At 36.6% G+C, this 24,462-nt stretch overlaps 1 protein-coding gene across 6 annotated transcripts in view; it reads right to left on the minus strand.

Annotated features, from left to right (window-relative positions):
• Positions 1–24,462, minus strand: part of grik4 (glutamate receptor, ionotropic, kainate 4) — a 347,487-nt gene that overhangs the window by 150,602 nt on the left and 172,423 nt on the right. For all 6 annotated transcript variants that reach the window (XM_017308264.1, XM_008425649.2, XM_008425647.2 and 3 more), the window contains one exon: positions 6,632–6,796. In XM_017308264.1, the coding sequence (XP_017163753.1) occupies positions 6,632–6,796 (165 nt within the window). The remainder of the gene's footprint in view (positions 1–6,631; positions 6,797–24,462) is intronic.

Raw genomic sequence — 24,462 nt, forward strand, 5'->3', positions numbered from 1 at the left:
TATATAGGGTATTGGTGAGTTAAATTTTTCTAACGTCTATTTTCCATACTTTTTTAAGCCTGCTATTATTTATGGAATCAATTTGACCTCAAAGATAAGGTCATCTGCAGCATATCCAAAGTGCAATAACCAAATGTAGCAAGGATGCCACACACAAATATGCGCCATGTTTGTATTTATTGTGTAAGTTGTAACCTTCATCCTCACCAGTACTTTGGAAATTATATTTTGCATTGTCAGGATGGAGTTTTGGCCCCCATGAGAACGCCTGGTTGCAACAAGGTTGATGTCGATGCAACATTCAGCTCAGAAAGGTTATAGTTTAATCAATACAGAGCAGCAAAAAGCTTAGCTTTATGCATTGATTCAGCTCACTTGGAACACCACATAGGCAATGGCTTAGACCAGTGTTTCTCAACCTTTTTTGTGCCAGCGCCCCCCTAACCCATATCCAGGTCCCTCACCACCCCCCACCAAAGAATTTGTAGGCTACTTACACTGACTATTATTTTATTATTAATATAAACCAGTTTAAAAATTGATTAAAGCAGAACTCATTTCAAAATATGCTATATAACATGTTTAATAGTTTATAATGTAAATGATTATATAAATAGTACTTAAAATAATTGTACATAGTTAAACATAATGAAAAATGGAAACAAGTTGTCTCTTGTTGATGTTCTGAAAGTCAATTGATAATACATCAAATGGTATGAAAGGGGCAGGATATTATAAGATGTATCTTCTACCTGCTCCTTTTCGAACAGAAAATATAAAATTGCATGTCACATGGRCAAAATAATTTGTTTTACATTTTATTTCTTAAGTTTGTCTCATTCTATTTTGTTTTCTTGTTCTTTTTTGACTGTTTTTAATGTCTGTTCGAAATAAATAAATAAATGAAATGAAATGAAATAACTATCACTATTGTAGATGTTTTGATTTGTATGCTTGTTGCTTGTTTATTTATCATCAAAAATAATTTCCCAGAGAACAAAAAAGCCATGGGAATAGAAATTATTTTCACAAGTGTCTATGAAAAATGCAATGAGCATTCAAGTTAAAATTGGTAGACCTTACAGCAGCCAGAGTGGAAGAATATTCTTGTTCTTTGCCATTTTCTAGTTGTTAAATATTGCACAAAATGAGCAGATAAAAGATGCAAAACAATGGCAGTTTAAACTTTGAACTATTTGCAAACCGACTGAGCTCTGCAACATTAAAACATGGATAGAACTGTAACTATTAATCATGGCTCTTCTGCTCTTCAGTGTTTCTGTTGGTTTCTAACCCTAACCCTTTGAACATAAATAAGTGATAAGTTATTTACTGTTATGGTCTGTAAAATATATTTATTCTCAGTACTAGATATGGTCTTAAACCCATGGCACTTCAACAATATTATTTTACCTTTTATCTGGAAATAGTGTCTGTTTATTCTTGCCATACAGTTCTCTGTATTAATTATTGCTTGGAAGGTCTTGCCATACCATTTTGTTCTTCATTCATTTCCATTTAGYTTCMTTTGATTAKTATTACCCTCTCTTGGTTTATTGCTATGTCCACTTTAGTTTCTTTACTGTTGCTAGATTTATTTTATCGTTTGTTGACGCTCACCATAAGTAATCTTCACTCATCACCTGCTGCGCCGCCTAATCGTCATGTGTTTCACATCATGTGTTGATTTTTCACTGTTCAGCGTCGGATTATCTGTTCTTATGCCATAATTCACATCTAGTTTGTCGCTCCGATTTATGTCCCGCTTCTCCTGTTTCAGAGTTTTGCGCAATGTGCGCGTCTTTTTTGACCCCCAAGGTGCAGGGCAGTCGAGAAGAGTATTGATGGGGAAAAGACAGACTGACATAAACCTTTTAAAACAATGGAAACAATTTCGGTTTTCTGATTATTGAAATTTTAAAGTGCTGTGGTACCGTTGTTCTATCACACCATTTCATACCGGACCACTTACAGCTGCGGTGTTAACGCTATAAAATGAACGCTCTTTATCGTGGTGTCACCCGTGGAGGAATTTCTTTATTTAAATGGGTTCATTTTTCAGAGGGATACAAAGTCAGGGCATCGTGATTTTAGTAATTGAGTGTTTATAAGAGAGATTTTCAGTTGTTCTTCCATGGAAGCGGGCAGCCTTCAAACGGAAATAAAACACTTGATCACAGAACTGGCAAAAATACCAGACAAAGTGAATCTCAGCAACGTCATCAGCCGGTGTAAAACTGAACTGAAGCACCGGTGAAGCTAGTAGCAGGAGCGGAGCTGCGCCAATAAGCTACAAACACTGAAGAGAAGAAGAGCTGCAATCTACATAGTTGCAGCCAAGCATGATTTAATGTAACACAATACAGTTTTAGCAAGTTGCTCAAAGTCTAAACTGGCATTGTTGTGCATTTAAGGTGTAAAGTTTACCTTCGACCAAACGCCCCCCAAAGGCATCCCAGAGCCCCCCTTTCGTAAAAATATCCGCCAGCGCCCCCTGCCGTCCTCTGAACGCCCCCCGGGGGGGCGGTACCGCCCAGCATTTATGATCTGTGTGGAATGTATCCCACCTCTCACACAACGTTATGAAAAATTAACAAAAACATTTTGTCTATGAAAGTTATCAGCATTGATTTCTAGGACTATAACTTGGATGTTTTTATTTTTTATTTTAAAAAATGTGATACATTTTTTTATGTGAAACTCAATGTTTTTGTTAAAAATGTAGCTTAACGTGAAAAGTTTTTGCTCATCAATTTAAATCACTGAATTCCAGTGTTGCAAATGCTTTCATCGCCTTACGGGTACAAAATTCAACACAAAGTCATGCAGACTGCAGCTACAAATGCTTGTGAAAGACGGGTTCATTCTCAGGTGCTCGGTGGAATCCAATGTGACACCATGACTGGGTGCCATCTGTACAGAAAGTCTAGTTGTGATGTTACTAAATATTTCACAGTCTACTGTATTGAAACAAAGTGGAGGTGACTGGCATCATGAGCAAGTCAGTCGCAAAGTGGACTGTGTAAATCACAGAGCAGGGTCAGCAGATGATGAAATAGTGCGCACAGCTCCATAAATTTCAATAGACTTAATAACTACAGATCTCCACACTTTATGTGGTCTTCAGATTAGCTCAAGAACAGTGTAACATGACCTTCAATCAAGTGCAACATAAAACAGCTAAGTGGTTTATGCTGCCACTGGAGATTAGAGCAGTGAAGACATTTTCTCCAGAGTGACTAATTATGTCTCTCAATCAAATGGACAAAGTTGGGTTTGGCAGTTTTCTGACAAAAGACAACTGCCCAACTATATTTTTTGCTGGACATCCAGCCATGAAGTAATGAACATAGGAGAGGCTGCTATGAAAACTACTGACGCAAAAATACACTATGTTAACCTTGGTTACAGCAGCAGGAGGATGAGGTGTTTCAAGAAGGAAACTCTGATGTGACAGACATCCTTAGAATCCAACACCTAAGTCAAACAGTTTTTATTCTGACATGCTTACTGGGAGGGTCACATCGAGAAGTCTGCTCCATGTCCACGGAGCTAGGGCTCTAGAAATACTGGCAACAGTTAGTGCATCCAGGACCTCAGTGCACAAAATACGATTCTGGTTTATTTAGAATTCTGCAAAAGGAACCTTCAAGTTCCAGGTTCCTGGAGCTTGCCATTAACAACACCAGTTGCCACCCCACCAAGGAAAAATAAATGGCAGCTTATTATTGATCCACAGCTAAGATACACCGCTTCACCAAGTCTGGCCGCCTGCCGACAGAACACCGCTGAGGAAGTGCAAACCAGAGGTAAGCTGATGAGACTCACCAGACCCAACAGCACTGCTGGAAAATGAACGTTTTTATTAATTGGGGCCTGCCATAGCAATGCATAGGGAGAGCAGTGACTGACATTAAAACATCCACAACATTCTACGTCTACTGCCTGCTGCGATTGGGTCCCCTTCTACACACATCAAGACACTTCTGAAAGAATAGTTTAATAAAAGTGCAATGAACACACTCCTTATCTTTGTGAAAGGTCTTTCTGGAACAATGTGTTATGGGAGTAAAGGGTAGCTGACATGATTAAACCCAATTTAATCAAGACGATGACATCACGCCAGTATCTAAGTGTGTGAAGAGACTCGACCAAATACTTTTTGGTAATATCGTCTAAATTATTCTCACCAAAAATCTTGTTTAGACTTCATCTCAGCATTTTTCTAAAGATATTATTTTGATTACTTGAAAAATGTGCTTGATAAACTTTTTATTTTAAACTGAATATGATAAAATATGTACAATATTAGAAGCACTCCTAAGTGTATCTGTTTATGTGAGTGATGAAGCAAAGCATGCAGTGGTCCTTGCTTGATATTTCCATCTACAATAACTGTGGCCACTGATCCAACCCTAATCCAATTCCTGGCCCTAATCACACACACAAAGGATTTGTACTATAACAATATCTAGGCTGCACACAGGAACAGATGCTGCCATACACACAGAAAAACAGGAACATTTAGGCTTGTTAGTCTTTATTCAGACAGAAAACATAAAAGTTTTCTGCTTCTCTAGTAAGTTAATCTGTGTTTCTATAGAAGCAGCTCCACTAAATCTTTCATGTTTGTTCCACTACATAATACAGATCAATTTCTCCGCCTTTTGTGGCAACTGTTTGTTTAGAAAATGTGCCGTTTTCTAAATATACAGACTGTGCTGAATTGATTTTTTAAGTGTTTTCAATAAAAATTTAAAAAGGTCAAACAATAAAACTTGAGGTTTGAGGAAACCATTTTCCAGTTATCAGCTCTAACAAGTAAAAAGCATCATTTAAAACATTTGGTGAGTATAAATGCTTTCTCATTTAATTTTACAATTTTCATGGCAATCTTGCTTAAAATAATTGTGCTGTTGATTCCACTTTCACTTTACGCCCCTGAACCCAGAATTTCAGCCAAATCTCATGAAGAAGCTGGTTTCCTACATGCTCCAAAAGTAGCTTTGCTCAACAAAATGGATATTTGAAATTGTTGAAATTTACTTTATTTAATCAGGGTTGCATCATGATGAAATCCATTTGTTTGAATACTTTGGATTATTTGTAAGTGTCAACATTTTCACAATACTTTGTTTTTTCCCCAAATACAGAATTGTTTATTCTTTATATCTGACTAAGTGTTGCACAAAAAGAACTTTAATTCATTGACTGAATGTTTTTATGGAGATAAGTTCACTCTCCGCTTACTTATATCCTAACTATATTGTTTCACAAGTAACTATTTTGATGCAGAAAACATGCAAAATAAGCAACTAAAACTTTAGTTGCCAATAAATGAGAAAACACAGACTTTAAGTTTGTGCAACATGCTATAATTTCATCGTCTTGATTAAATTGGGTTTAATCATGTCAGCTACCCGTTACTCCCATAACACATTGTTCCAGAAAGACCTTTCACAAAATTATATAATTTCTTTGCTCAGAATACAGTCTCATTAGATGACCTTTAGTAGAGGTGAGAACATGAAGTGGGTGGTGAAAAGATGTCAAAGTAATATGAAGTACATTTAGTTTTTCTACAGTTTTTAGTTTTATTTTTGCTACTTTTCTGGAGCAGTTGGTGACCCGACGCAGCACATTTCATATGGATCACCCTGTTTTGCTCCTCAGATTTGACAGAAAAAGCACACATTAAGAGTGCTGTGAAATATTTGCCACTTACAGATTTCCTTATTTGTCAATGTTAAATGTTTCAGATCATCAAACAGATTTTAATGTCAGTGATAACTTCAGTAAATCAAAATACCATTCTCAGATGTAGATTTCATAAAAAGTTATTTTTTAAAGCTTTTTGTACTTACTGCCAGGCATGGAAATTCAAAAGGAAAATTTAATAGAACATCTCTGACCACATAAAAAAGGTCGAAAGACCTCAAAAAGTTTCCCTCGATCTAACAAAATTCAAGAACAGATGAGAAGCAGCCAGTGACATCCATCAATTTGAGAAGGAAAGTTACAAAACCAATTGTGAAGCTTTGGGATTTGAGGGAACCACAGTGATACCTGATTATGCACAAACAGAGAGAACACAGAACAGAGGCAAACTTCCCAGGAATTGCTCACATATTGAAGTTACTCCAGGAGAACATCAATGACTCATCTGGCAGTTAACAAAAGAAAAAAGAAAATATAAAACTTACGGAATTAACTAACACAGCATTTAGCAGTGTGATACTTAGGGGATGGAATCCATCTTTGAGTGGGTCAAAAGAAAAGCAAATTAAAGGTTTTGGAGTGGCCTAGTCAAAGTCCAAACTTAAATCCTTTTTGTGATACAGGGCATTCTTGCTTGGAAACCCTTCAATATGTTTAATTTAAAAAATCTGCAAAGCACAGTGGACTGAAATTCATATTACATATAAAGGATGTATTTGTGTAATTATTCAGGTTATTTTATAGTAAAAATTTGTCTGAGAGTCCCAAACATTGCAGTGTGACAAAAAAAAACAGCAAATATTTAAGGGAACAAATACTATTTAACAGCACTGTAAATTAGGACGACAAAAATCAACATACATGAAGACATGTTTTTTTATGTTTACTTTACATGGCTATCAAAGACACTTACTTGTCTCCCCCATCTCATATTCACTGTCTCTCAGCAATTCAAAGATGTCCACCTCCAGCTTGCCTGTTGTAGAGCGGTTGCTGCTCCTGTTGATGTTATTTTTGGCCAGCGTGATGGCTAAGCGCTCTCCCCTGCTGCACTCCATAGGATCGTCAAGAATGGCAGCTGGCAAAAACAAAGTAAAATACAACAAATAAGAATTGAAAGATACATTCTCTACACTTACACTACAAATCAGATTTTTTTTTTTTTGATTTGACGGAGTGGGACCTGCCTCACCAGGTGCTCCAGTGGTGCACAGATGTCTCAAGCTGGGGACTTTAGCATGTTAATTTTGATTTATTAGTTACATAGATTTTAATATGTTTAAATTTTTAACACAATTATTAACTTTTTCTTTATTCTCGATACTAAAGTCCCGAGCCGGAACCTTTATATTGCATTTCTGGTAAATCTGCTGCACCAGCATCATCAGCAAATAACAGCAATAGATGATAAAGCCACTTTCCTTGTTTAAAGAAAAAGAAAATCGGCCTGATGGGATGCTGGAAACAATTATTGTGTGCAAGTTTTGCAAAAAGGAGTTAACCTATTTCTGTGAAGCTATTCCATCTCAATGCAAAACATGTTGCAGCAAGCACAGATGTCCCCATCGCAAATGTCAGCGTCTACAGTCCACATTTCTAAAGAAGTATTTTTTCAAAGAAATTATATCAGTAGTCAAATGTTCCTGAAACACTTGAAAACTGAATAGCACTTTGCACCAATCTGATAGTCAAATAACCTAAATGCCAGATTAAAAACATCTTTGTTGAGGAGCTCATATGTCTCTTTATTCAATAATTTAACAGTAAATAAATTAAAATTAAATTGAAATGTTGCTTATTTTGTCGTTATATGGTTGTTGATTAAATTCCAATTAATTGTGATTTTTTTTCCTACATGGAATAATAATTTGTGTCCTTTTAAATCTTACAAAAGCATGCTCAGTAATGAAATGGAAGCTACAAATGCACTATCAATCTTATTTTTTAAAGTTTTTAAAACACAGTTTTAAAAACTGTCTGCACGCTAGTCACCTGTGCAGACAGCTTAACTTAACTACCAGTACTAATGTTATATTGCCACTTTCTTATGTTTATATTATTCTGTTAGCAGTGAGAAAAAATCTATGTTTTTTTGTTGCATGTGGCACATCTTTAAGGTTTATCATATGGTAAGAACCTCAAACCAAGTCCAGTTTCTATATTACCTGAGTGTTTTAACATTTTTAAAAACACAACATAAGTAATCATTTTGTTTGCTGCCCCAAGCATCTGCAGCTTTTTAATGCTTTCATGAAATCAGTGCAGTAGCTTGCAGAGTGAGTCTACAACCAAATTAAATCATTTTACCACTGCAACATAAAACCGTGCTGAGGAAAAGTGTTCCTCTCACATTTGATTTATGTTCCTTCTGGGTGCAATATTTACTGTACTGTAAAACTGCAATCAGGATAACTAATTTGTCTCTTGTGCTGGGCTCTTCTAAGCAAGTTATGGAGAGATTATGTGTACTTTGTGCTCTATACATGTGAATAAGTACATATGAATAAGATCGCATAGGGCATTAAAAAGCTAAGGTGATATTTTTGCATGCATGCTGTGATATTTTAGTCACATCGTGAATGTATTCACTGACCTTTGACAGTACAGATATTGAACTGCTGGTTAAACATTCATAGCAAACATCCGCCGTGTTCTGGGCTGTTAATCTTGGGAAGAACTTGAATGACATATGCTTTCATACATTTAAAATTAATTGTCTCACGGTTGGTTAACTGTCTCATGGTTTTCACTGTGTGTCTGACCCAAAATAACATTTTTTATGACCTGTGCTGGATCAGTACTTATAAGAGCCCTAAAAAGATTTAAAAGTCCCCTAAACAAATGTAATATAGATCAACTTAAAGATGTCAACACAACCATTTCTTCAGGAGGTAATAACAGATATTTGTATGAACGCCAAGACTGCAGCTAAGTAAATAATAAAAATGACATCAAAGCAGCAGCAGATGAGTATCTGTCCTATTTGTTGTACATAATTCCATGCTTCAACACAGCTGGATTTAAAGAATGTCATTAGGATGCTTTGTAGGCACGAGGTACATGTTTAACATGGAGTACAGACTTCCTAAAGAGGCAGGAATGATCTAGCGATTAACAGTATACAGTACTGTGCTAAAACTATTAATTCACCCTAACAAATCATTGAATTCTGCTGAACCAATCATTTCAGACATATAATACCTTCTAATGCAGACTGCTTCCACAAACATTTGTGAAAGAATGTGTCGCTCTCGGGAGCTCAGTGAATTCAGATAAGATACCACATGTGCAAATGAGCAAAGTTGTCACATTTTTTTGCTACCACATATTCCAGAGTCAGTTTTTAGTGGTGTTACAACAAAGTGGAAGCAAGTCAGCTACAAAGCAGAGAAATGTGAAATTCACTTGGAAGGGTCAGAGGAAACTGAGGCATATACTGTTTTGTACAGCCAACAGTGTAGAGAGCTTCATAGAATGGGTTTCCATGGCTGAGCCACTTATATTCAAACCTTACATCACTAAGTTCAATGCAAAAAGCTGGATGTGGTGATGTAAAGCATAAAGCAAGGTCCAAAGACGTTGACGATTGAATTTAGTGCATCCTCAAGCTCCAGGTAGACGTTTCAGTCTGGGATGAGTTTGTGCGGAGACTGTGAGAAAGTACAACAAATACAACTCTTAGAAAAATTTGGATTGCCCCCTAAACAAACATCTAAACTACAGGAGCAAAATGAAGACTATGTGAGGAAACCGTATCTTGGATGATAAAGATAATGGTGAGAATAATTTTTAAAAAGCTTGCCAAACTTATATATAAAATAATGTTGGCAGCTAATTCTACAGAAAGAAAGTCATTGAAGATGAAAAAAGCGTTTGTCAGCACACATACACACAGCATGTCTTTCCATCTTCAGTAGGACTTCCATTCATTTGTCGTTCATTCCTAGGCCTGTCGCGATAAACGATAAATCAGTTAATCGTACGATAAATTAAACCTATCGACCTCATTTTAATTATCGGCTTTATCGTTTCTTCCTGCCTTTTATTCTTTCTGTTGATGACACTGAATGAAAAAAAGCTCAACTCAGGTGCTCTCCACTGACCCTCCCTTCCTCATTTCCTAAGTGTAAAGTCCAGCGCGCCGACTGTCGGTCCATTTTCACAACCTGAGAGACCACACATTAGCCGACAGAAATCGGTATAATTGTGTGGTGTCCAGCCACACAGCCATTATTTTGGACTTGTAGCGAAAAATAATGGCTACAAGTCCAGTTAACTAATTTTAATATCAGGCATTAATCAATGCTTTAGAATCTACCTGTGATGCATGTGGCTAGAGTCAGCGTAAAGTCCTGACGGAATGAAAATCATTATAACCTATTTATGTCACGATAACGAAGAACAGCTGAAAACTTACCGGGTAGCAATTTGGCTCCAACTCCTCCCCTTGTCATTTCTATATTATTTGCACGAAATGTTGAATAAATATTAATGTTGTTTCCACATATCTCCGATGTCCGCTGGACTTCGGGTTGAGCCATGTCAGCTGTTTGGGATTCCCCTCCGTAATTTCCCCTCAGAAAGCGCGGATTCTGATTGGCTACCTGTCACATTCTGATTGGCTACCTGTCACATTCAACAGGCTGCGTTAAGCTCCCAGTCGGGAAAAACCCCTGATTTAGATCGGAGCGGCCAAGACGATCTAAATCCCACTACAGGATGATCGGTTATGAAATCACCAGCGACAATCTCAGATCGGCCAACGATCTAAGATTGGCACAAGGGGAAAATAGGGGCAAAAAACCGTGTAGTGTGAACTATTGCATCAGGTAGTCGGATGTGCCCATCTTCTCTATTTAAATCTAGTGATTACTGAAGGGCAATATAGTATACAGACTTCATAATCTGCACTCTTTTGGTTGAATGCAGTATTTATTTCCACTTTGGCTTTATGTTGTTTAGTTTTTATTCAAGTACGCTTTTTGTTAATGGAGACTGAGAATCCWTTTTATTTTTGTTTTTGGTTGTTTTGTTTATTTAGCTTATCAGTTCCAGTGTTATGTGTTCTTTTGAAAATAAAGTGTATCTATCTATGGCAGAAAATAAGCGTGCATTATTAGTCATTTCCATTAAATCAATGTCAAAAGGTCTTGAAACAATATTACCGTTTATCGCAATAATTTTTTAGACAATTAATTGTCCAGCAAAATTTGTTATCGTGACAGGCCTATTCATTCCTATAGTCTACTTGACCTTTACCTTACACTTTAGTCCTAAACATAACCCAAAAACAGCTCTTATTCTTATGGGGCCTCGGTGTTGGGCCCCATAAGGAGCAGTCAGTCCCCACAATGTAGAATTTGTTCTTTACACAAATACAAGCTCACCCTAAAATCTAGCAACATTAGCTTCTGTATTTACACAACAGTCATTTGCTTTTTTCCAGTAAAAAAAAAACAAAAAAACATCCAGCTCTGCAAACTTTATTAGCAGTCTGTGGTGAAGGTTGTTTTTCTGACATGCGGTCCCTCTGGAGCACGTCTAGGAAATCTTGTCTGTAGTGAAAGTGAGAGAAGAGCTAGAAACGTGGTTGGAGACCACAACAGATATAGAACTGTACACATTGCTTCTCGACAGATTTGGTGAGGAGCTTCAGATTGCAAGTTACACAGACAATTTGTATTGTTCTTTCCTGGTATCTTTAGAAATCTGTTTTGCAATCGTCCCAGAATGATTATTTTTAAAACCATCGAAGTAGCTGACAGGGATTTTTAAATAGCAAACCTTGCATTAAACTTTGCTCCAGGTATATAAAAAGCTGTTGGCCAGCTTACATGAATAAAAAGAAAAAGATACAACACTGAAAAAAGGGGACGTTTTTAAAATGTTCACTTATTCATTACTGCAGAATTTGGTTCTTCAATAAATTCCTTTCTACCTGAGGGAGTAGATGAGGTACATCAAGGAAGTTCTGTGGAGAGGTTATTGGTAATTAGTATGGGGTTAAAATGTATCTTTTTCTTTTCTTATATTAATGGCAGATTTCCACCTACATGGTTTTGACGCTTAGACTATCTAACTTAAAGCAACACAAACTGCTCTGTTGACTAAAATCGGTTGAAAATATGGCCTGATAAATATGCTGAGTCCATGTCCATGACTGGATAGCCGGTCAGAGGACAAATGTTCATGAAGAAATGAGTTTTAGAGCTTCTTTTGGCAGGAGGAGGGAAACTCATGCAGTAATTGACTGATAATTTTTATTTTATGGCTAATTTGTTTATGGGTACAGCTTTGGAATCCTGGCATTTACAGTCTTGGATTTGCAGCTCCAAGACATTAGATTTTATGATATGGTTTAAAGTTTGAAACTTCCCTGACCTTCTGTTTTCTACACCATCAGTTTTTATACTTCTCTGAATTGTGACCAATGGTTTTTGTGATCTAGGAATACAGATGCCTCACGTATTTCTGGAGAAGGCTAGCAAAGAGTAAAAACACACTCTACTGAACTGTCTACTGTCTTCTCTTTTAGCTTAATGTCTGACAAACGCTTTAAGCAAATGGTAACTTTAGCAAAACTTTTTACCAGATCTTTTATAAATTAGTTCCAGCTAATGTGCTGTAAATACTTTGATGGACTTTGTCCTTAAACAGTTAGAGAAGGGTGTGGTGTCAAATATTTGTTGCCCGATTCAAAATATGTTTTTCTAAAACATCACAATGTGATTAAATCGTTATGTAATAACATTAATACTTATTGTGTCATTCAAAGAACACTAGGACAAGAGATTTCCAATAAAAGTTTGACCTCTCAAAGTCTCCTTTTTAATCTATTTAAATAGTGTTTACAGCAATCACATTTAGATTTTTTTTCAATACATTCTTTTATCCAGAACTTTTTTTTCCCATGCTTAAATCATTGAGCTTTTGTTCTATTTAAGTTATGTTCAAGACTAGACTAAATAAAGTTCCCTTATTTTACTTCATTTTACAATTAGAGACCTATCTTAACTTTTTCTTTGAATTACTGTACATCAATTGGTTCATTAACCTCGAGTCATGAAAGCATATAAGAAGTCAGTAAGTCGTTCAGATATGGATCAGGTGTAATGGATTACAGCTTGCACTCAAATGCCTTGTCACCCATTTAGCAATCCTGGGATCTTTTTTTTTTTGCTATGTCTGGTAAAATATGCAAAAAATGTAAACAACTGAACATTTCAGCATAAAATCAGCATCAGTGTGATTGCTTTTGAGCAAGTTTTCAGTTTTATCCTTTATTTTTACCTCATAGTTTATTATATTGTACAACTTGTGCTTATTGTTGATGGATATTAAGAGAAATACACTTGGCTAAAATGCTTCAGCTGTCATGACTGCGCTGAGTTAATTGGCTTATATGCAAAGCATTTTATCACAAAACCTTCTATTTATGGCTTTAACTAACTGAGGGAAATGTTTTCCCAGGACCAGCAAATAGAACGTAAGACCTGAAAAAATCTTTAAAGGATTGAGGGCAAAAGTAATTCTACATTGGAGTGTATTGGGGACAATTCAAGGGTGAGCAAACAATGATACAGGAAAAAGTGTGCCTCTTTCACATTGTATCCACAATGTAGAAAACCTGTCCTATAAAAACACAATTGTTTCTCTACTAAATTGCACTATAGTATTAGCTCCAAAGATTTGACTCCATAATCACATGGATCTCAGTCTTAGGTCCTTTTAGAAATTTCAAAAATTTTAAATATTGTAGATATTTTGGATTAAGACCATTGTTTTTCATTTCATGAGCATATTACTTAATTTATTTTTAGGTTGTCGTTTGAATTTATGTTGTGCAGTTTCATTTAGACTTTAATGCTTTTGATTTTCATGAGCACTTTTCACATTTTGAGATCATTTCATTGACATGGTTGTAGTCGAACAGTTATTTTGTAAACATTAAGAGTTCACCTTTTTTTTGTAAATCGAAATGGTATATTAATGCAAAACAGCATTTTGGAATATTTCTACTTCGACACTTCCACTGGCACTAAAAAAGGAGCTGAATAGGCAGGCACATTTAAGGAAGTGAAAGATGTCAGAGCAGCAGCAATTAAACCTCTGGTGAAACTGCGCTGAGCGTATCAAAAAAAGTTCTTCTCAGTCCAACACTTCGGAGAATGATTGTAAACAGCACAATGGGGGAGCATTGTTGTCATGGGAACATTGTTGTCATGGTATGTTGAAGGCTGAGTGTCAGAAAGGGTAGGAGCTTCTTTAAAGAGACATGGGCCTTTTTCAAGGCACCATATTGCACAGGTGCTATAACTTTAAGTTACTTTTTATATATACAACATTTATATAATAACTGAAGGTAACAGTTATTTGATTATGCTGTAAGAAGGCACTACGTGCCTGGAAAATACACAATACATCCCATTTAAGTAAAATAGTTGAGGATCTGGCACACAAATCAGAAAAACTGTATTACATCATAATCAATTAAGACAGACTATTTTTTGTATGCTGGTTTTTTGCATTTATTTTGTTGCTATGAAAGGGCACCTCATTGGTTTAATTAATATACTTGATACTTTCTTGTAATTTACAATGAACAATAAATATAAAAATCTATTTTTGCATCTTTTTATGTTCTGTTTTTGTACTTATTTAAATAGCTTTGAATTATGTAAATAGACTGCAACAAGTGTCTCAATAAAAATAATTGAACTAAAGAAACGCTTTGTTTTTCAGTTCAATTTTGAAACTGATTTTTGTGATTTCACAGAACAGTAAAAAAAGATTCTGTGATTACAACGTGGGAGAAAATAAAACTAATGAAGACTAAACTGGATGATTGTTCAATGAATCCGCTTGTGAACATTGAATGGGTTTAATTTGGTTTAAGCGGATAAAGTGTCAGAATACAGATAGAGGCATTTTGTTTCTCGCAGCTTGAAGACACATGGACCAAGAAATTTAAACAGATGTCGGGTGTCTTTAAAAGAGAAGCAGCAACAACAAAAGAATAATAAATGCAACATAAATTCTCATGGTAGACATTAACTCAAACACTTTTTGAATATGTGTCACTAATTTAGCTTTATTTATTCTAAGTCTGAATGCTGGAAAATTTATATTGGCTATTTATCTGCAAAAAAAAAGAAAAAATAAGCCCACCACTTAACTAAAAAGTCCAATTTAAAAATGCATTTCCATCAAACATAGAAAGGGCGTAATAGTCATGGCAACGGATTTCACACCTGGAAAAAAAGAACTGCCCTCTCTGAGCCTCTTTGATCAGTTTAACGAGTTTTTACATGTCATCCTTTCACATAGATTTCACAATGAATATTTTATTTAAACTCAACAGTTAGTCTCCACTTTCTCCAGTATCGTTCAATATAACATGCATATTCAACTCGCCCAACAATGTAAAAGCAAAAATATCAAAGGAAATATTTTCACTCACATTTTATGTATTTATTTAGAACTAATTATCTCGTTTAAAATATTTTAATAATGAGTTTTGCTAGGAATTGCAGCACTCCAACCGTTTTTACATTTACTGAGCAGTTTATTCATCCTGAACTGGTTATTTAATGATTATTGTTTGGTGATGTTAGAAGTGTAATACTGTATGTTTTCTACTTCAGCTGAACAATCGAAGCAGGCGTATAGCTGATTTCAAATGGTATTAGACAACATGGAGTCAAGAACCAGATTCTTATTCAAATACCTTATCTAGAGGAAAGGATAAGGAGGGACTACTTTATGACGACTTACTAACAAAAAGAGGAATTAAGACTACAAAAATGGTCAAATGTGCACAAATAAGCTTTAATCATTCTCCAGCAAGAAATACGTACCCTTCACTTTTCCTAAGTTTTCTAGCTGCTGTTGAAGTGGTAGACTAGGGTGGTTCAAAATTTTAAGGAAGTGAAGCAGATAAGAAAGCTGTAAACATCAATAATTATTTAATTAAAATAGTGTTTGTACTAGTGTCCATGTCTACATTATTCATGCTGAAGCTAAACTCAAATAGAGAAACCAGTTGTGGTGTTTGAGGTATCTTCTTACAGGAAGAACATCTCAGAGTCACAGCTTGGTCTGCCTGGGTCTCTCAGCATTGACTTGGCGCATTCTCTACCCACATGTGTGATACTACTGTATCTTACTCATATGTCCAAAAATTGCTTTAACTGGATGAAGGGGAACAAAATCATGATGCTGTGGACATCGTACTTCACAGGTCCTCAAAGCCTCGCAAGCAACCCTCTTTTCCCCTCCGAAAGTAGTGATGGTCACGAGGCCAAACACTTTAAGCAGTTAAAATGATTTTAAAAAAAATCTGTATCATTATTCTGACATTTGGAAGAGTCCGGTTGTCAGTTTAAGAAAATGGGAGTGCCCTTTTTTTTTTTTTTTAGGTAGGTGAATACATTTTGAGGCTGAACCTGTTTGTGTGGGCTCTTGAACCCAACAAAACATTGAGATTGGAGCACTGTGTCATGGTCAAACACGCCATTATGAGATGGAAAGTAATTTGCACTCATAGCTCTTCAAAGTAGAACTGACTTGTTCTGTACATTCACATTATATCAATATTTCTGAACTCAACTCAATGCTGTCTTGTGAGAGTCCTCATTGTTTAGCAATTTGTTTTACTTCATGTAGAAAACAGTTAATTAATCAAACACTTTCTTTACCCATTCTAACCTCATTCCTCATTTTACGTGGTGGCTGTGCTGACATTAATTAGTAGGAAAAAACAGACAGCTATAAGAGTCGTTTAGACATTAGATTTATACACGAGTGTCTGAATGTGTGCTCAGGAACCCGTGGGATCTCAAAACACCCCTGCACTTGTGTAATTAAGCAGCCAAACGCGGAGCTTCGTGTGTGTAATAGTTCATTCACTTGTGGCAGCATAACTGCAAACTTCTCATGCCAGCTTATATGGCAGCGTTGAAGACGTATTTTATGTTTCTATGCTTTAATCAATCTCAACCTCCAGCCTTGCAGCAGAATCCATCAAGGGGAATGGAGGTGCCATCTTACAAAATTTGAAACTTGCACAACAAAGACCTGGTGACAAAAAAGTAATTTGCTGTTGTCACCAATATAATAATATATAATATAAATTCAGCCAATAGAATATCATACTAAAGAGTGTGATTGGAACCACTAGCGGAACAAGTCAAAATCGCAGCCCGGGGGCGGGGCTACTGACCGGGCCCTTTTACCCAAATAATAAAGCTCATGATAATATACAGTACAGAAGGGCAGTAGTGATACAATAATCTCAGAATATGATATGATACACGATATTCTGCTCACGGTACGATATATATTGCGATATTCATCAAATGATACAATTCAATACACTTTGGCAATTTTCTGAAATATTTTAGAGGGACAGAGTGATTTTGGTGACATTTTGTGACTGTTATAGAGTTAGATTGGATTAATTTAGCTGAAAACTGATTAAAAGCACCAACTACACAATACCTGGCTCTGGTTGGACATGGACACAGACTTCAAGTCGACAGCTGGACAAAAAGAATCAAAGAAGTGGTGAGAAAACATGTTTCTTTTAATTGAAACAGTAGAAACTGTAGCTTACATGCATTTGTAAAGTAAATAATACCTTTTGAACCTTGACACTTAGCATCTGAAGGAATCACTAAGTCTGATGACCTAATCACTCTCCTGGCAAAGCAAGCAGTGAGTGAGCAGGGTGACAGTTGGATGTTACGATACTTGCGGATGAATGTCGATTTTTTTTCTAGGAAAGAAAATATCGATATATATCGCAAAATTGATATTATTACACAGCCCTAACAGTCACCGGACCTGAACCCAATCGAGATGGTTTGGGGTGAGCTGGACCGCAGAGTGAAGGCAAAAGGGCCAACAAGTGCTAAGCATCTCTGGGAACTCCTTCAAGACTGTTGGAAGACCATTTCAAGTGACTTCCTCTTGAAGCTCATCAAGAGAATGCCAAGAGTGTGAGAAGCAGTAATCAAAGCAAAAGGTGGCTACTTTGAAGAACCTAGAATATAAGGTGTATTTTCAGTTGTTTCACACATTTTTGTTAAGTACATAATTCCACATGTGTTAATTCATAGTTTTGATGCCTTCAGTGTGAATCTCCAATTTACATAGTCATGAAAATGAAGAAAACTCTTTGAATGAAAAAGGCGTGTCCAAACTTTTGGTCTGTACTGTAACTTTACAACATAGACATGCCTGCAACAGCGGAGCTTACAAGTTTCACCACCACAGAGAGCGACTACGTCATTCTGAAGTCCATCTAACAGACACGACGTATAAAAAACCAAGAGAATAATGAAACAACACTAATTCAAAGCAGTTCACCACAACGGATAGCGATCAGATCATTTTGACAATCAATTTCAACTCAGGGCCTGGAGCAGCTAGCAACTGCTGAAGCTATGTTGAAGCGTTGAACCGAGCACGCAGCAGCGCGCGTTGAAGCGGGCAAGCAGTGGTACGCGCTGACTCTGCCGCACACGCAGCGTGTTGCAGCGCCTCGTGCACATCTACATCTTTGTTACTCGTGCGCGCGCCGCCGTTCTCTCAAACTGGACGTTGAGGCGGATCCAATGTAAGCCTTACCTATCAACGGCATACCGTCGTAGCTCGCACGCGCTCAACCCGAACTGTCAAAAGCGCGACTATAACTCATTCTTGAGTCCCTGACATCCCGCTGTACCGCCGAGACAGAAAAAAGTGGATGTCAGCTAGGCGGCTGGGGTGATACAATTTACAATCAGTCTACAGTTAATTCATTGTGAATGATATGTTAAGAGTTGCTACCTGTAACTAGCCCAGCTCCCTGGCTATGCTGGCAGTTTTGGCGGGCCTGAATCGCTGCCTACAAAAAAGTCAGAGTCATCTCCAAGACGACAAACCAAATATTTTTCCATCCTTTTCACTTTGTCGCTCCATGGAGCTCCACTCATGTTAACTTAGTCCGTAAAAATGTTCTAGCTAGTTTGCCATCTGTTGCCAAGTGACTGATTATGACGCTGGTGGACGGCTGGTGACAAGGTTACCCAGAATACACTTGGAGAAAATATTGGCGATCCTCTTGTAATTTTGTTTGTCATAAAGTTAAATGTAAGAGTAAAAATAAGGCCAGTCATGTAGCACAACATTTTGTTCAATATTTTACACCCTCTATGTCACTAAAATCAGTCAGTCTTTTAAAGTTTTTAGCAACAATGAGTCAACAATGTCTGGAGCACCCTACTATATAATTCTACGTACACCTAAATTGTAAAATTATTATGTGCTTTCTCCAGTTATCATAAGAAATGGCAAAGGCTTGGATTACTTTGGTCACATTCTGCCTTTCATCCGGGGGCCCACAGCTCTCCCCTGACTCAGACTGTTTTGTTAAGTTTCAATCCTACATAAATACACTGACATACATACTAGCAGTTTTTGGTGCAAGTGGTAGCTAGCAAATATAAAAACTGAGCAGTATACATAAAAACATAAAGGAGAAGCTTTAAAGAATGGTTACGATAATTGTTGAAACTGATTAAAACGAAGACTAATATCTTCTCTCAAGGCCTCCGAAAGTTGAAGCAATCAACTTGGGAAGCAAATGCAAAAATGCTTCTTTTGTTTCTCAGTTTTTGTGTATGAACAACCCACAGTTGTTGATAAAGAATAAAGAATGAATGCCAAGACGGAGATTAAGGGGGCGATAATTAGAAACCTCTCTTGTTATTGTTGATGGTTTCTGACAGCATTTTGCTGCTAAGCAGTCTTTTGCTATATTGAGTGAGACAAGAGGGAAATCAAAGAAGAAAACTGATTTTATTCTCACAGCTGTTATGTCAAGTAAGATGAGACTATGGCTCTAACATGCAACGAGTTGAAAATGCATGGTTGCTAAGATTTTACTGTTGAATAAAATAAAAAATCTGATATGCTCTTATTTTTTTTATTGTAGAGAAACTGAGACACATTTCTGTGGTGTTTTTATTATTGAGGAAATTCCAAAGACAAATTAGACTATCAGTTGTTAAAAGGAAATGTAAGATTGAACTTTTAATTAGTTTTAATTAATGCCAAGTGTGTTGCTTTTTCTGCTTATTAATAATTACTTAACTAGTATTGTGCTAGCTAGAACTACAGTTGTTTTGATTTAGTCTATAAACTGATTATATTTAATTGAAAGTGTTTATTTTGTTTTAACCATCTGTGGTGGGTGTAGGATTTGGTTGAGTAAAAAAAAAGTAATTTTTATGTTACTTTGTAATTAACTATGAATTCTTAAAAACAAAGAAATCTCAAAAACCAGTAATATTGATATTTCTTGCAATGTCACACAGACAGAAATGATACAAATTTAAAAGTAAACTGTTGTAACGTATGTGTGAAGTTCTAGTTCTTAAAAAAGTGCATCTTCTAGAAATTGGGTGTCCAAAAAAACAGAGGAATCAATGTTGAAATATTGCTGTCAGAAAATGTTCAAAAGAAAAATTATTTTCACTGGTTCATTATGATGGCAGAAATGGAAATTTGCTTTCCGAAGTCTGTCAGAGAAGGACTTCATTGAGAAGATCATGCTTTGAAGGCGTCAGAGTCTGTGGAAGCCATCACAGGAGACTGTGAATCTGTTAGCTGGCCATGAAAACTATTTTTTTCATAAATACAATCTTTTCACCTATGATAATAACTTGGAGCTGAGTATATAGTCAGGTCTTTTAGTAGCTGAGCTTGTAATATGCAGTGGAAGGACATGTAATGAAGGGATAAAAAGAAATTAAAGTCAATCACTTCAGAGAAAATGACAGCAGCAGGTGCAAAGCCTATGCTTCCCATCAATTCTCATGGCAGCTTTAGTGAATTATGACATCCACTTCTGCCCTGCCTTTTATATAAAAACATATGCTCATACATTAGGAGTCTGTTATACCACTATAACCTCATCAGTCTTGGTGCCACAGAATGTATTAATTCAATGCAAAAGACCTTCCAGGCTAAAACAAGTGGGTCAGCGAGAGAAAGGCTGGGAATAAATGTCAAAGGTTCATTTGCATTTGGTCTGATCCATGAGTAAAAATAAGTGACAGTTTTAGTTGAGCCTGACAGACTCAGACTGGCAGACACAGGAGGAGGAAAGAGATCTAAAGGAAGAGTTACAGACGAAAAGGAAAGGAAAAAGGGTGGGAAACTGACAAGAAAAGATCATGACAAAGGGAAAAACTCCGGGCAGACCTGTAGCAACGAGCCAACTGTTTGACAGATCGTGATGGAGACAAGCAGTGCAAAAACTGATTCAGTGCGATGCCAGCGACACAAAGATAATCTTGACGTTGATGGTGAGGAGGAAGAAGAGGATGCTGATGGTTGTAATGATGAAAATGGCAGTGGTGGAGCAGGGTAGTTTCATTTCTGGATTCAGGGAAAAGACTGGCACGCCAACAGACAGTACATCCTGAGGGAATCCCGGCTCTCAGTGGATGTCATTACCTGTCAGTCAGCATATCTCCCTCAACAGGCCTTGCCCACTGATACAGCCAGTGGCATGCAATTGTCTGGAAGGTCATGTGGGACCATTGGACATTTAGATTAGAGAAAGGAAAGGGATAGATAAGAACCAAAAAGAACGAGGGATGCAATATTAAGCACATCTGCAGATGAAGGAAAAATTAACTAAATATTGTATGTCTGTCTTGTACGGATATAGAATGTCATATATGTGCTCTAACAGGACTTAAATCTGATGTAACCTCGAACAGAACATAGCAAACCGCTGATGAACAGTGTGCTGAGGTTAAGGAGAACCCTTGACATGGTGACGTAGCAGCTAAACCTGCAGCAAGCTGACCTTTAGAATATATCTTACAGTAGATGACAGGAGCAAATGCTTTCATAACAACATCATTGACCGCAAGGTCAATTCAGATTCCAGTCCTCAGATATACCAGGACATTTAGAGCAGCACCAATAAATCTATGGCGTGCAGATTACCTAACTGCAGAAGGGTTAATATGTGGTCGTTTTAAGAACTTAAAAACCAAATTTATAAGTCTTATGACTATGCATAGCTTTTTCCATTTTATGTCCTTGTCATATTGATGAACAAAAATGACCTGTTACTAACCAGAGAACCTGGAAGGACAGTGTACTACTTCTCTTGGTTCTTGAAGATCAAAAAGTATTCATCTCTGATAATGCACTGTAAAAAAAAAAAACTGTAAAAAAAAGAAAAACTGTAAAAAAAACGGGTAAATGTACTGTAGAAATTTGAAGGAATTTTTCCGTTTTTTAGTTTTACAGGTATTTGTACTGTATTTTCCATTTTACGCATTGCATCATGGGAACAAGAACCTTCGCGAAGCGCAAAAACTGGTCGGACGACATTTCAAGCTCGCTAACCGGACCCTGGAACATATCTTTTGGATTTCGGTTTGATTAAGAGATGGAGTTACCTTTCTGCCACCTCCCTGGTAAAGTAAAATAAATAAAAACACATTCTTTTCTGTGAATAATGTTTTGAAATATTTGTAGTTGACTTCGTTTGACTTCGTGAGACTCCTGGCACAGCCTATAATTGCAAACTTTTTGCTCTTTTTTTTTTTTAACAAAAATGATTATTTTTTTACAATGCTGTGTTTGCTTGTGTATTATAAAAGTAAAATGCGGTGATTGCTGTATTACTATTCATGTATTTAACCGAATTCAAAGTACCGGCCATTTTTTCAAGTCAAACTGAACAGGGCGCGTAAAAGCTAACCGTTCATGGCGTCATGCTACTTATGTCTCAATCCTGCTTTTTAAAAATATCAAGCTGCAAGTTGTAGTTAGGGGTGGTGGTGGGGAGTATGGTGGGATCGAACGAAGAACGAACGTAAACTTGGGGGCGGAGGTAAGACTGGGGTGGCGACGGATCGTGTTTTAGTCAGCGTTAAATTTGTTGCATGTTCGGTGCTCTAATCAGGCATGTTGAGATTAGGTTACGTTGATAAACTGTTACAGTGGGTCAGAAGCTTCTTGCCTCATATAAATTGTAAGTCTGTAATTCTGAAATAGGAACAAACATCACTGAGAGTAAATAAAAGTGACGTTTGCAAAAAAAAAAAAAAGTATTCCAATTGGGAGTTTTTACAGAAATGCCTGCTTGCAAACTCACTATTGGTTATTGTAGCTTAGCTTAAAAACTATATAAATAGTACTGTTCTAAATTTGTTGTCAGAACAAATTATTTCATTTTATTGTAAAAAAAACAAACAAACAAAACTAATTGATTTAATTATTGGAAGACTTGCATGTTTTRGTGTTTATATTTCTTTCTCCTTATATGGTTATTTTGTTTTCTCTCCTCAACAGCTGCATCCAGACACTCCTGAACTTTTCCTGGAAAGCAACTAGGCATCTTTAAAATCGGTGTGAACATTTGTTTTTGTTTTACTCAACCTGATAAACCTTTAGTTTAAATTAAGAAGCGTGTGGTGTTTTCTACAATAACAGGCATCATGTTTTGTTATGTGTCTTTCTAATAATGTCTAATGCAGCACTATGTTACTTATATATTTTTTTACATATTTGTTGAAGCTGTCACTGTGTCCTGATATTGCATGAGCGATAATCTGTGAAAAAAACGTAGCTCATCTGTTAGCCAGTGCTAACTGGATTCAAACAGTCAGAGCCAGGAGGCAGGTCTTAGCGTGTCAATCACAAACTCTTGTGGTGCTGCTCATCCCACTTCTCCCTGATCTCTTGCATTTGGCTACGCTGCAGCTAACTGAATCTCTCATGAATGTTAAGGATGAATGTTAAGGCATGGACACCGATGACGGTGGATAAACAGTTTTTCTGTAATGGTAAGTTGATTGACAGCATGAAGACGTTGATTGACAGCGCTAAGACTCTCCTCCTGTCTCTGATTGGTTGGTTTTGGTTGGGAGTGATGGATTTCTTCAGATGGAAATAGTAGCTCAGGGGGAGTGGAGGAGTTTTTATTTTCACAAATTATATGTCTCATAACATAAAATCATGACATGGTGACTTTATTTTAACAAATATGCAAAAATCAGTGTATGTTTTTATTTTCAAAAGAAAATATTTGTRTATTGTRTATGTTAGGGGTGCACCAATAAATCTTCCCCAAATCCTTAATTTTGACGATTGGTGATCCGCCAATACATGTGAAAGTGATTTCATCCACTGATCTTTTCTACCTCAGCAAAGATCTAAAAATMAAMCGCTTTCYTYTCYTGTTAGAGATGTTTGACTGATAGACCGGCCCACCAGGTCATGTCTCCATGTTTGCAGTTATCAATAGTCACCCCACTGTTGCCAACCCACTGACGTTTTCTGCATTTAGCAATATTCAGACAAGACAATCAGTATCGGCCAAAATCAGAATTGACAAGTCATATTTTTAAAGATTGGCCAGAAATCTGCAATTGACACACTCCTAGAGTAGATTTTCTATCTGTCAGAATTAATCAAAATTACTCAATGTTGTTGTTTGTGATAGAGGTATTAGCAATTGGTGAGACGCTGATGAGAAAGGTGATATGCTGCTGTAATGTAATTTAGAAGCCTTTTGTAAAAAGTATGTTTATAACATGAAGTGTTTCTGTGTTAAACTTGAGTATCCATTCTCTTTGTTTATAGATTTTCTGGGCTCAAACCCTGAATGAGGTCGACTGACATGACGCAGACGAAGGTGAAGAAGCAGCTTTGCATTCCAACCAGATGGTT

The sequence above is a fragment of the Poecilia reticulata genome, linkage group LG13 (assembly GCF_000633615.1).
Source record: "Poecilia reticulata strain Guanapo linkage group LG13, Guppy_female_1.0+MT, whole genome shotgun sequence".
NCBI classification, from domain to species: domain Eukaryota; kingdom Metazoa; phylum Chordata; class Actinopteri; order Cyprinodontiformes; family Poeciliidae; genus Poecilia; species Poecilia reticulata.